The 12925-nt window shown below is 55.6% G+C and overlaps 5 protein-coding genes across 5 annotated transcripts; 1 reads left to right on the top strand and 4 right to left on the bottom strand.

The window, feature by feature from the left end:
• Window positions 1-47: 47 nt before the first annotated feature.
• On the bottom strand, window positions 48-1196 carry DCS_02783 (uncharacterized protein; the record flags this gene model as incomplete). Its single annotated transcript, XM_040800109.1, has 2 exons — window positions 48-865; window positions 974-1196. The coding sequence occupies 2 exons, from the start codon at window positions 1194-1196 to the stop codon at window positions 48-50; spliced, it is 1041 nt and encodes a 346-aa protein (XP_040660992.1).
• Window positions 1197-2556: 1360 nt separating this feature from the next.
• On the bottom strand, window positions 2557-4713 carry DCS_02782 (Cleft lip and palate transmembrane protein 1; the record flags this gene model as incomplete). Its single annotated transcript, XM_040800108.1, has 3 exons — window positions 2557-3731; window positions 3791-4571; window positions 4642-4713. 3 exons carry the CDS (start codon window positions 4711-4713, stop codon window positions 2557-2559), a joined length of 2028 nt encoding a protein of 675 aa, XP_040660991.1.
• Window positions 4714-5943: 1230 nt separating this feature from the next.
• On the bottom strand, window positions 5944-6762 carry DCS_02781 (uncharacterized protein; the record flags this gene model as incomplete). Its single annotated transcript, XM_040800107.1, has 1 exon — window positions 5944-6762. One exon carries the CDS (start codon window positions 6760-6762, stop codon window positions 5944-5946), a length of 819 nt encoding a protein of 272 aa, XP_040660990.1.
• A 2249-nt stretch (window positions 6763-9011) lies between these two features.
• DCS_02780 (uncharacterized protein) lies at window positions 9012-9923 on the bottom strand (the record flags this gene model as incomplete). The annotated part of the gene is made up of 1 exon (XM_040800106.1): window positions 9012-9923. The coding sequence occupies one exon, from the start codon at window positions 9921-9923 to the stop codon at window positions 9012-9014; it is 912 nt and encodes a 303-aa protein (XP_040660989.1).
• A 1789-nt stretch (window positions 9924-11712) lies between these two features.
• Window positions 11713-12560, top strand: DCS_02779 (lysine decarboxylase-like protein; the record flags this gene model as incomplete). The annotated part of the gene is made up of 2 exons (XM_040800105.1): window positions 11713-11965; window positions 12019-12560. 2 exons carry the CDS (start codon window positions 11713-11715, stop codon window positions 12558-12560), a joined length of 795 nt encoding a protein of 264 aa, XP_040660988.1.
• Between the last annotated feature and the right edge of the window lie 365 nt (window positions 12561-12925).

Here is a 12925-nt window from a genome sequence, read left to right as displayed (position 1 = left end):
TCGATTTGGTCCAAAGATTCATGTTGGGCGCCCGGAGAGGCGCCGTGTCACATGATGCGACAGTGCTGGGTGGACGAGTCCGGCGTGGGCAACGCCGCCGCGGGATGCTGCCACTCAAGATGGTCCTGAAAGGTTGCCATATCGTCAAACTCCCCCTCCGGCTTGTAGGCATCCTCGTCGTCGTCCTCCTCTTGCGGCTGCTGGGCCACTTCTTCGCAGAAGGGACATGTTATCGACGCCTGCCAGTCGCTGGGTGCGGGCGCAGCATGATTCGCAATTGCGACGGGGGCAAACACCACCAGCTTCGGTTGAGCCGTAGACATGCTCGTCCCGGTGGCCTGCCAGCGGACGTTGGCGGCCGCCGTGGCCGTCGTTGACAGCAGCGGTGGTGTCGAGGAGCTGCCCGGTTCGTCGCTGCCGTAACGCGATGTCGGGATCCTCTCCAGGTCCTCCCATACGAGATGGCCGTCGCAAAAGTCGCAAATGAAGGCAATGTCATCCTCACCGAAGCGCTCGAAGCCACCGATCTCGGAGCAGGCACGCACTTCTGCCAATTGTCTCTGGGCCTCTCCCACGTCCCTCATCCCGGCACCGCCACCGTCGGCCACGGCACCGTTCCGGTGTAGCCTTTGCAGCACCCGCTGGACGAGAAAGCCGCCGAGGCAGCGTCGGGACGACTCCTTGTCGGACGCGAAGATGCGTCTCGCCGCTCGGCACTGGGCACGGTGCAAGTCCTTGCGCAGCCTTTGCGTGTCTCGCACCCATGTCGGGTTTGTCGGTCCGCCGGATCGACTCCAGTCTTTGAGGTTCTGGATGAGCGCGCTGAATCTTGAGCGCAGTCGACGCAGCTCCTCGACGGATTCGTCTTGGAGCCCAGGTCAGCAACGAAAGAACGTCATGGCCTTTTGATGCGACGGTGGTCCGTCAGGGCCCGGAAAGGATGCAGCGGGGAAGGTGTACTGTCCGTACGTACGTTGTCGGTCGAGCTCGTAATAGGATTGGCCATGGACGAGCGGCGACAGCGCCTGAAAGTCCCTCTTGGCCTCGTCGAGCGTCTCCTCGAGCGCGTGCAGCTGCTCGTGCTCATCGGCACCCCAATGACGCTTGTCTGAGAGCTGGAAGATGCGCAGGCTGTCGTTGAGGAGGTTCGCAATCTCGGCGAGCAACGTGCCGACGGAGTCGAAGCTGCTGGTCATTTGGGCAACGGGGCGAGGTGAACGAGTTGGTTTGTCTGGCCAGTATTATACGGAGGCGGTGGACGAACAGCGAGGTCGGCAAGATGAGGCGGATCTGCGGATGGCACCCCTCGGGTGCGCATGCAAGAGCCAAGACCAATGGATGGATGTTGGTGGTGAGACGGAGGATGCAACGGTTGCATGTAATAAGTAATACTGTGCGTGTACGGAGTAGGGAGTAGAGAATAGAATGAGTCTCCATGCTCGAACAAATGCATGTGCGTCCGCCAACGCTGTAAGTATCACTGTGCTTACGCGTACTTGTACATACGCTGTAAGTGCGCCAAATAGGTGTGCTGTAAAGTACTTGTACCCCGTACTCCGTACTCCGTAGGGGCCTGTAATATATGAATCATGGGGTGTTGGGGCGCCTGCCCCACTCTGCTCCATAGTACAAGTACAGAGTACACCGTACGGTTACTTACTACGTACTAAGTTTGTACTGTCATTACTTTCGGAGTACAGTACATATGCTCCGTACGGAGTAATACAAGTACTTCAATTGTGAGGTGCTGTAATTACTCCGTACGGAGCACAACAAGCACGATGGACTTTTTACAATTACGCCGTAGGTTAGTGCAAAACTCACAGTACAAGTAATACCGTAATTACCTCTACACCTACTCTTTGGTACAGGTACGTGGGTGGGTAACAGGCCAACAGCACTACTAATTGTTGTACAGAGTATTTGCAGGCGGCAGCAGTGCAAGTGGCAGTACGGGTAGTTGTACTTGCATGTACTTACGTACTGTACACTTACATGCTTACATGCCCATGCTTACTTACAACTCTTACAACTACAACTACAACTACAACCACACCTACGCGTTCACCATGAGTATCTGGCACGTTCTGTTCGGAGCATATACACGTATAAGTAGGCGTAGTTGTAGATAAAATTGTGCCGAGTAAGTACATGTACATGCCGGGTGCTCTACGAAGGTGTACTGCAGGTACAAGTAATACTGTACTTGCAGTACGGACTATAGAGCAAACAGCAAAACCCTTGTCCGTCCCCTTAACCTTCTGGCATCCACTAGGTATACTATACAGTACTCTCGTCTCGTATCGGGTTGTGGTCATTCATGGCTGCATATCAATCCTATATCGATGAGTGGGTCAAGCGGCCAACTGTACTTGTGCAAGGACAAAGCGTCGCCGTCCTGCTCGTAATCGTACTTGTACATGCATGCAGCCGCCCGACGCTTGAGGCTGGCTCCCTCCTTCAGCTTCGCATTCTCGGCCGGCAAATTCTCAAGCCTGCGCACCTCTCAAAGGGTCCGCTGTTGTCTTTGTTCAGATGCACCATTCGCCTCGTTCATCATTTTCGTCTTGTCGCCTTCTTTCCGGCGTCGGTGCCCGTCGCCTTGCCCTTGCCCTCGGCCTCCTTGACAATCTCACCGGCCAGCTTTTTGGCCTCGGCCTCGCCCAGATTGTCTGCTTGGCCCTTGTCCCCCCCCTTCTTCGACACCGCCTCGTCAGCCTCGCCGCCGGCCTGGCCAAACTCGTTGACCCGCGTGTAGTCGGTCTTGTAGGCCCATTTCTGGTACAGGTAGATGAAGAAGATGACATCGTCGCGCAGCGTCGCCAGCCGGTGCAGGAACGGCATCTTGATGGTAAAGGCAAACAGGTCGTCGATGAAGGTGTTGAGGAACTTGTACATCATGGCCTTGGCCGGCATGTGAGCCACGCTCTTGAGCCGATAGTTGATGTAGAGGGACGGAAGCATCATGAGGAAGCCGTAGGCGTAGACGGAGCCGACGAGGGTCGTGATGGCGAACGAGTACCACGACTTGTGCGTCTCGTAGACGAGCGAGTAGACGGCGTAGGCCATCAGCAGAGGCACGGCCGCCATGTACATGTAGCGAAAGGCAATCTCGTCGTACTCCTTCGTCTTCTCCTCCGTGTCCGTGAGCTTGTGCTTGTCCTCGAAGACGAACCAGTACGGCAGCAGGGAGCCGGGGGAAGTGGGGCGGAAGCGAACGTCGACGACGGTCGTCACCTTCCAAAGCTCGATGACGATGCCGACGACCTGGGAGCCGAGGATCATCCAGCTCGTGTTTTGCGAGTTGTCGAGCAGGTAGAGAAAGATGACGGCCTGCATGAAGACGTTGGCGAGGATCGATCGGACCGAGATGCCGACGTTGTCCTTCTTCTTGCGGTAGTGAGCAATGTCGGAACCGAAGGCGAGCGTCTCGAGAATGACGTGGGCGATCGAGACGATGGCCGTGATGGCGAGCAGTATGGGGTTCGTGTCGATGAAGATCTCCTTGATCATTTCGATTTCGGTGCCGTCGCCGCCGCCGGGGATGGAGTTGCCAAAGGCGGCGGCGCGCGCGTTCTGCTTCGAGTTCATCTCCATGGTGGCGAGGACTTGAAACTGCCAGAAGGCCATGTTCTTGAGGTCGATGTGCAGCGGCAGCTCCTTGACCGTCTCGTTCAGGGGAATCATGTGGTTTGTCAACTGCCAAAAGGTGTTGACGAAGAGCAGGGGATCTAGACGGCCCATTGTTAGCCTGGCTCGGCTCGACGCGGTGGACGGCGGCGCTACGCACAATACCACGAGTTTTCCCCGGATCCGTCGCGGGCGCCGGTCGCCTCGAGGCGCAGAAATTGCTGCACGGCGGGCGGGATCTGGGCAAGATCCTTGACGCCGACGGCGGGGATGAATGCGAAGCTCGCGTTGGGGTGGTAGAGGTTCGTGATGATGGGTCCCGTCGGCACCTCTTGCTCCGTCTCGTCGGCGTCGTCGGCGGACCGGCCCTCGAGGAGGTTCCTCGTCTTGGCCGCTCGCTTCCTCGGGAGATGCTGCGACATGGGATATGCAAAGTGGTAGGCCCTGCCGGGGTCGAAGCCGGGCTCCTTCGGATCCAGGTTGCTGCCGGTCAGACCGATGTAGAAGTGGCCCCATAGCGTTCCGTTCTTCTGCACGGCTTCGGGCACGGTGAAGGTCGTGTCGATGGAGCGCGTGTCGGAGCTGTTGCTCATGTGGAAGTTCTTCTCCTGCACAACGACGTACTCGGCAGCCGTCTCGGAGATGGGGGCCGGGTAGTAGGAGGAAGAGAGGGTGACGACAATGTCGACGTGGCTGTCCTGCGGCCAGATGGGTGCGATCAATTTCGGAATCGATCGATACTTGGCGCCCTCGTCAAGGGACTTTGGGCGAAATTCGTACGGCGGGATGCTGCCCGTGTTTCCGGCGACGGTGGCCGTCTTGCCCGTAACAGGGTCCGTGATGACGACGCCCTTCTGGTCCTTTTGCATCATGTAGGACAGCAGAAAGTTCAGGCCTAGGTATATGGCACCTCCGATGATGATTTTGTTTATATTGAAGCCCTACCGAGGCCGTTGTCAGCTCAAAAATTTGAACGGCCTGCCAGCGCATGGAGGTGAACTTTCGACATACTCCCCTGCTTTGCTGTGCCTGCGGCGGAGGTTGATCGGCTGGCTGGCCCATGACGGCGGCCGAGGATGACATGACGAGAGTATGAGAAGCAGAGATTGGTGCGTGGCAAGACGTCAAGTCCGCCAACCTTTGGCGGGATGGGATGGCGATGTAGGTGTCGCAGCACAGCAGAAACTTGGGAAGCTTAGACCCCTGTTCGGATGTGGCAACTCGTGGGAAAACACAGCAATCGGAAATAAGCGTACGGAGTATGTTGCACCAAACCAGCCACAAAAAGTGGGCGCCACAGTCAATGTGGACTTGGTAGGTGCTATATGCGATAGAGTACTTGTGCTTACAGCAGATACCGTGCCTGCTGTGCCTAACTGTGGTTGTCTTGAGCGTGTCTTGGCGTGTCAGTACCTGGGGTTATTGCTTCCTTCTTCACTACAGTACAGTACATGTACAGTAATACTTGCTCACTACTAGGTGGGTACCAAGTAGGTACTAGGTAGGTACTGTATACTGGCGTGAAACCAACGCCCCTGTATTACTCCGTTGCTAGAACTACTCCGTAATTACCTGTCATGACTCTGTACGGACACAGTAATAATAATGCAGTCATCAATCAAATTCGTCTACCACCACGGAGTACGGAGTAGAACAAAGTACTAGGTAGGCATTTCCCTACCAGCACCTGTGCAGAAATTCCGTGGTATCACTACTGGTGTCGACAGTACTTCTCTCTGCATGTACATGAGCACTTACATATACATTAGTACCTAGTACTAAACAATTAATAGCAACTTGCACCCAGTTGCTGCAACAAATAATAGGCCCCTTCGCCTTGTCAGCCACATCAAGTGGACCGCTGCCGTTCTCCTAGGAGCATGTCTCCAACTTGCCTCCAAGCATCCAAAGCTTCAAAGAAAAGACGGACAAGTACCAGGATTTTCGTGCCAGCAATTCACCCCTTGCGTCTGGATATTTCTTCATCCTCATCGCTTTAGGATGGCGTCGACGCCAGAAAGCCCATCCCGACTTGCTGTGGTACCAACCAGTCCCGAATGCCATCGGAAACATGATTTCGTTTTCCATGCCGGTTCGGCAACATGGACACCTACATCCACATACATGTACATCCAGGATTGCTGGCGAAATGCACATCAGTCCCGTCTGCCTCTGGTGTCGAACCTCGCCGAGTCGGATCGAATCGGTAAGGGCTCGCTTCTCCCATGACGGCCGCACCAAGCGGGCAAGGCCGACGCTGCTTCCGCCAAACTGTCCCACGCGTTGAAGGCTAGCTACTAACTGGCTCGCATTCTACAGCGGTGGCGAGAAGGTGGCCAAACCGGTGCCGCCTCTGCACGAAGGATCCCGTAGCGCAGTCTCAAGCTGGTCGTACTCCGCTTCAAGCTCCTCCCGTTCGCTGCACTTCTCCGCCGTCTCGAAATCAATGAGGGTCGCTGTCCCATCTCGAATGAGGAAATTAAACTTGTTGATGTCGCCGTGCTTGATATCGAGAGAATGCAGCTTGGAAAGCGCAACTTGGCAGGCGGCGAGGTCTTCGGGACCGGCAAACCTCGCACCCTCGATGTACTCCAGGACGAAACCGATGATCCTCCCGCCCTCGGCCAAGTGGCCGAGGAACTCGGGACCGACCCCCTGGCCGTGGATCCATTCATAGGCCGTCGTTTCGGCCTCGAAGTAGGACACTTGCCAGGGGAATTCGGTAAACTTGACAAGCAAGGGTCGGTCGAAGTTAGCATGGGTCACGACGTGCATGTACTGACGTAAGCGTTCGACCTTGGTGAACTCCAAATGATCGATGCTCGTCGAGTGCCAGCCATTGGAGATGCCGGCCAACTCCTTGCGCTCGCATCGAGAAAAGGTTGGCTCGCCCGTCAATGGATCCTTGCTAACGTGACCCTCGTTCCAATCGCCGACAGGAAAGGACGGCAATAGCGGAAGAAAGATTGGCGCAAAGGTGCGGTCGTCCTTTGGTAAAACGCCGGGATCGACGGTGACATATTTGACGTGCTTGCCATCGATGAGGAACCGATATTCGCCCTCTTCCTCGTCGTCGAAATCGACAAGTGTCGCTAGCAGCTGGACGTTGCTGTTGCGCGTACTCGCCGCCATTGTACGTCGAATGGCGTTGCTTGATGCTGGCGGTATATACCTCCGGATAGGTTCTCGATACGGTGGTACAAGTAGGTACTAGTATTCCAAGGCAAAGCCTTGTAAGCAAATGTACTTTCACGGCTAGAAACGGGCGTGCACAAGGTGGTGGAGTTTGGGTGTCGGCAACGAGGAGGAGCTGGTCAAGTATTCGATCACAGGTGACCACTATTTATTGTGCTCTGTAATTAATAATACTCTGTATAGCGATGAGGAACACCGGCCGTCGCCTGCAGTCACTGCGACGCCGCAAATGCGTGACCTCGCCATCCGATGAGGTGCTGCTTACTTGCTGCAACCTGGGCGTCAGTTGAAACGCCCCAAGGCACTCACTGTCTGCAGTGGACGACCAACAGAGGTAGCATAACCGACCATTAATACCCAACCGATTGTAACCGCTTACTAGCAGAGACCCCTCTGCAGAAGGTCACGACACTGGTCGACCCTGCGAGTGCGAATGAACGTCCCGAGCGCCGCCGGTTCGTCGTCTGACGGGCGACTACTGATACGTGATGCTCACCAACTGCTGGACGGAGTGCCGCCGCCGTTCCTTCCTGTTACAACCTCAATTCCTGCCGGTGGTCCATCTGGAGGTTGAAACCACTCGCGAGAAAGTGACCGCTGGAGACCTATGTAAGTCTTCCTCGGGTATGAAGAGCCTCCGTAGCGAGCCCGTCGGAGGGCCTCGGCGGCTGGCTATGTTCGTACCCCCCGATCGAGTATTTGCGACGACAACGCATGCCGAGAGGCCTTATTCAGCCTTCCGTGGAGTATCAGCGGTTCTGGAAGCTATAAAACACCACGTCCGTCACCTGGAATGGACAGAAACCGTCTGTTCAGGATCAAATCAATCTTGAAGGAGCACGCTACAGACTCAATCGCCGCGCCACACCAAGGTTCGAATATTTGCAACCATCGAAAGCAACCCAGTGAGTTGTGTACCCATGAGCGCAGCAACGATCCCAAACTCTAAATTGACATCACCAGGCATTCCATCTGAAGCTATGTACAAACAGTTCTACCGGATTTACACCTGTGGCTGCAGGAAGCCAGAGGAGTTTGTGCAGTGCAGTGACCGCATTGGAACCAACGTCAAATGCACCCCCGTCACCTGGCAGCCCAAGGACCCATCCGTTCACATGTGTACCAAGCACATGGTGAAAGTGGGAAAGGACGAGATTCAACGTCGCTAAAGGAACAGGTTGCAGGTCGACTGGCACGCAGCACGGATGCAGAAAGACAATACTATGAGGCATAGGTAGGGGTAGGCCAGGTCGCAGGCAGGAGCTCGCTGCAGGCGCCCCTGGAGGGAAGATTAAAACATCTCGATAAATGCAAACGACAGTGTTGCGTTCTTGTGGCAGGATTTGTGCTGCCAAGCATCATTTTACAGTTTACCCGTCCGTCGGACTTGCTGCTTCCCCTGCCAGGCCTCCTGCCCAGACTCATAGCTCCTGTCGCGAACGCAATCCACCGTGCGGAGCACTCCGTGAACATTCCCACATTGCCAACAAGCGATGGCCGGTTGAGCATAGGCGTGTCTATCTGTCTGCTTGCCCATTTATCAGCCTTCGTATTGGTGGCTTCATCAATATTCTTTTGTTGATGTTCATCGAAGGGTTGTGGTTCCCTGGGACAGCCTGTATACGAGAAGTTGCTAAAGTTTCTTCCGTACAACAAAATCACCCCCGTACATTGACAAGGGCGAATGTAGTGGAGAGGAAGGAGGCAAACTTCCGATTATTACCAGCTGCTGGAAGATTTTGACGCTGCAATTTATTTGGCTCCTATGAATTAAGCAAAGCTGCCAGCGCTCCTTAGGATGGCGTCAAGGCCGCCCCAGCAGCTTTGCAATTGCAAGGCGAGTACATATCATTTACGGATAACAGGCGGCCCCTTGGCCATTTACTGTATCGCAGCAGTCATGTGAGGCAAGACCAAGCTTGATCTTCCACGTATCGTCTAACAAAGCGCATGTGCATGTGTAATTCAGCGGGGAGACCGATTCCTTGTGCATGTACATGTACTCCGCAGAAACGATTTTTCGTATGGGTATACACATGCAATGCACCTGGCTGAATGTTTCTTCCTCTGCAGCGTATTCAGGTGCATCAAAGGGAATAGACGATAACATTTTGAATAATTGTAGGTTCTCCCACTAATCGGTAAGCCTACCGTCAGCTCCATTTCCGGACCCGGCATTGTGCCGCTTATTCCCTGGATCGTTGCAGACCGTGATTGAGCCCATATCTTGCCAAATGCTCTGCAAAGCCGTCTTCTGTATACTTGTTCCTGAAATATGTCGACGGTTCCGTATCGTCCAAGCACAACAGGCAATAAAAGCCCCAGTCGGCTGAGAGACCTGATGAGTCGAAGAAGGGTGCCGAAATGATGGACATGTATCGTCGAGGTTCGGTCGTCTTGAGGTCGCATTGTTCGAGCGCCTCATCCAACGTCTGAGCAGAGGACCCCGTAGTCGTTGTCCTGTCCCGAAGGGACTGGCGGTCCAAAAGCATGACCCTGCCTCGGGCTATCTTGTCGAACGCGGTGTAGCGTCCTGGAAGACTCCTGACGTGGGGCAAAGCCTTGAGGGACTTTCTCGGGACGCCAGTTTTCCTCGTCACCAGCGTGGCAGATGCAGGAAAATACAATGGGTCTGAGCTGTAACAGTCGTAGCAGACGCGTTTGCAGGTGATGAGGTAGAGATGGTCCCCGACACGGTCGCAGCTTGCACACTTGGTTGTCGACACGGTCTGGAACAGGAAAGCGCAGTCAAAGTGCTTCGCCTCCATGCTAAGAATCGCCCGAAGGATGTTGGGGCAGTGGCGAAAGAGCATGGAGTACTGGCGTAACGAATCGACAAGGGCCATCGCCCGACGATTTACGCGCCGAAACGTAGTTAGGGACGGCAGATCCAGCGACAAGAGGACCTGGGTGATGAGCTCAAGCGGAAGCCGATCCAGCCTGCCCGCTCGATGCTTCCAGCGACCAGTGTGCCGTCCATTATCAAGAGGACACCGAGTTTCGAGCGAGGCATGATCCAAGTTGTGATCAATGATTCTCGACTTGCGATAGCCATATTTCTCGAGCTGATCGGCGCTGAGACGGCTTGCCCGATCCATGTGAGATGAAGCTCAAGGGCTGCTGCCTGGAGAAGCGATCGTCGATGGATTCGTCCGTATCGAGGTCTTCAGTCAAGAGCCTAGTGACGGTACGCACTCTCTTTGGCATATCAAGGCGGATCCAAAAATGCATTCGTGATTAATGATTTACAAAGCACAGACTGATAGAGTTGCTTCTCTGTTCGACCGCTGTAATATGTTGCAAGCTACAGCGCAAACCAGCATTTGGCGGTATTTGCTTGTGCTAATTCAAGTGTAATGGCGCCGAATAGCTGTGAAATGTACTTGACATCATGTCCCGTGACTGTCAAGAAATAGGGGGGCTACAGGTGAGTAGTCAGCACTGATACTTCCCTGAATATCACTACAGCAAGAACACATTCGGAGCACTTTCAAGAGGTGGTGATGATGCATTATTAAGAATACCTGTTACCTACATGTAGTTGTACATGTACATGTATTTGATGTGCGGAGTACATGCACTGTAAGTAGATGTGCTTGAATTAGCACCGCGTGTACGGAGTACTCCGTACGGAGCATAGGGGAAGTACAACCTGTGGTGGTACTTTACTTGTCAGTAAGGAATACGTTGTACTTGAAATTACAGTACTGTACATGTACAGTACGCAAGAGGCTTTTCGCCAGTCATACTGTAAATTCGAGCACCGCGAGCAAGGGTCTGTATTCCAAATGCGACGTCGGCAACACGACCAGCACCGCCCTTCACAGCACGCACCACCAATGCTGATGCCATAGGGAACAGGCGCGCACTTGACGATATTGGTCCGCTCCGCGGCAGCAAGTCCCGCATTCCACGGGGGCACAGCAGCAGCGCGCGGCCACACGAAAGGGTCTGGTGACCTGTAGGTTGTCGCAGACCCATCCCCATCCACATCAAGCCTTTGTCGAGGACGCAGCGGACGATGTTGTGCACCCGGAAGCGCAGGCCGGCTGTCGGAATGTGTGATGGTCGCTGGGCACGTGTGCCTGTATGGCATACCTTACTACCTAGTACCTACAAACTTACCAATCTACCTCTAGTAGGTAGTATAAGTACAAGTACAGTAATCCGTATTGGACAAGTATGTACTGTAGGTGTGCATGTACTCCGTACATGTGCCTGTGTTGTATGGAAGCCTTGGTACCTGCAAGTGCATGTTTGCCATGATACCTACTTTGACATGTAACTTGTACGTCGGTCCTGAGCATGCTGTGTACCTACTTACTTACAGTATAGACCACCACATTCCCAGCAGCTGGGAGCAGTTACTTAAAGCCTGACCCTTTTGACTTTGACTCATGCGTTTACTCACACATTCATCACTCTCTGCACGAGTCGGTCGCTCGGCCTGCCTACCATCCAAACTCCATCCCACAGCGGAGCCTCCGGCGTGGAACCCTTATTTTACGTCCCGTCCCGGCTGCCATCTGCTTTGACTCACTCACCGCACCGCAACGCATCGAAAGCCCAAGGAAGGCTGCCTGCCTCGGCGCTCCCCACCCGCTCCTCCAAAACGCTGTTCACCGCATCCAAGTGCAGGCGATCAAACACACCACGGAGTACCACCAAGTACAGTACAAGTACTTCGTATACGGCACAGCCACTCCTACAATTACCACAAGTGCAACGCAACGAATACGGAGTAGTAGTTGGTGGCAATATAACTAGTCGGCGTCGCCCTCGGCTTCCCACCGTGATCGACGTGCAAACCCTCGCTCCCGTCGTCGCCTCCCTCACCCCACTCGCGCATCAACTCGGCAGCAACGCAACAGCCCTGCAGGAGGCACGATGACGATGACGTCCCACAGCGCCAGCGTCGGCGCGGCCAACGGTGCCGCCCCATCCAACGGCAGCGCCCACGGCAACGGCAGCAGCAATGGCGACGGCAACTCCAACTCCAACGGCAACTCCAACGGCAACGGCTCGACGCCTCGCACCAAGATCTGCGTCTACTGCGGCGCCAGCGCGGGAGGTAGCCCGGCGCACATGGAAATGGCCCGTCAGCTCGCCCGCGTCATGGCCGCCAACAACATCGACCTAGGTACGTCCCTCCTGCCCTGCTCCTCGCCTGCCTCGACCAACCCTCTCCCGCAGTCTACGGTGGCGGCACCGTCGGCCTCATGGGCGAAGTGGCCAAGACGCTCTGCAAACTCTCGGGCCCCGATGCCGTCCACGGCGTCATCCCCGAGGCCCTCGTCAAGTACGAACGCGACGGCACCTACCAGACGGTCAACGACGACAACCAGATCGTGCCCGATCGCGCCATGTACGGCCGCACCACCGTCGTCAAGGACATGCACACCCGCAAGAAGATCATGGCCGAGGAGGTCTTCTCCGGCGGGCCCGGCTCCGGCTTCATCGCCCTCAGCGGCGGCTACGGCACCATGGAGGAGATATTCGAGACCATCACCTGGAACCAGCTCGGGATCCACACCAACGGCATCTGCCTCCTCAACGTCGACGGCTACTGGGACGGCATCGTCCAGTGGATCGAAAAGGCCGTCGAGCAGGGCTTCGTGCGCCAGGCGAACAAGGACATCGTCGTCACCGCCACGACGGCCGAGGGCGCCGTCACCGCCCTGCGCGACTACAAGGTCTCCGAGGCCACCTACAAGCTCAAGTGGGGAAGCCAATGACGAATGAAATGATGCATCAATCACGCACCAATCTATCCTCTCCGAGTTCTCATCGGTGCCACCCTTGCCCTCCACCCTTGTCGTCGGGGACCTGCCTGTCCTTCTTTTGGGCCGCGGGGGGAGGTCAACGCTTTCCGACCGTCCAGATCGGCCGAGCCAAGCTAGGCCGCTTGCATGACCACCGTGGACGCCGCCGTGGACGCCGCCGTGACTCCGTTCCCATCGCGCCGTCCGTCCCGTCCCTGATGCGTCATGCTTGCAGTCCACGTCACCTTCGCACCCAAGTGCCGTCGTCTGGCCGGCCGGTCGTCACCGTCAACCGTCGTTGCGTGCGTGATCCGTTCATTCCATCACCCCGGGAGCCG

The sequence above is a fragment of the Drechmeria coniospora genome, chromosome 01 (assembly GCF_001625195.1).
Source record: "Drechmeria coniospora strain ARSEF 6962 chromosome 01, whole genome shotgun sequence".
Lineage (NCBI taxonomy): Eukaryota > Fungi > Ascomycota > Sordariomycetes > Hypocreales > Ophiocordycipitaceae > Drechmeria > Drechmeria coniospora.
The sequence above is the reverse complement of the archived record's forward strand: the minus strand, read 5'-3'. Positions and strand labels throughout refer to the sequence as shown.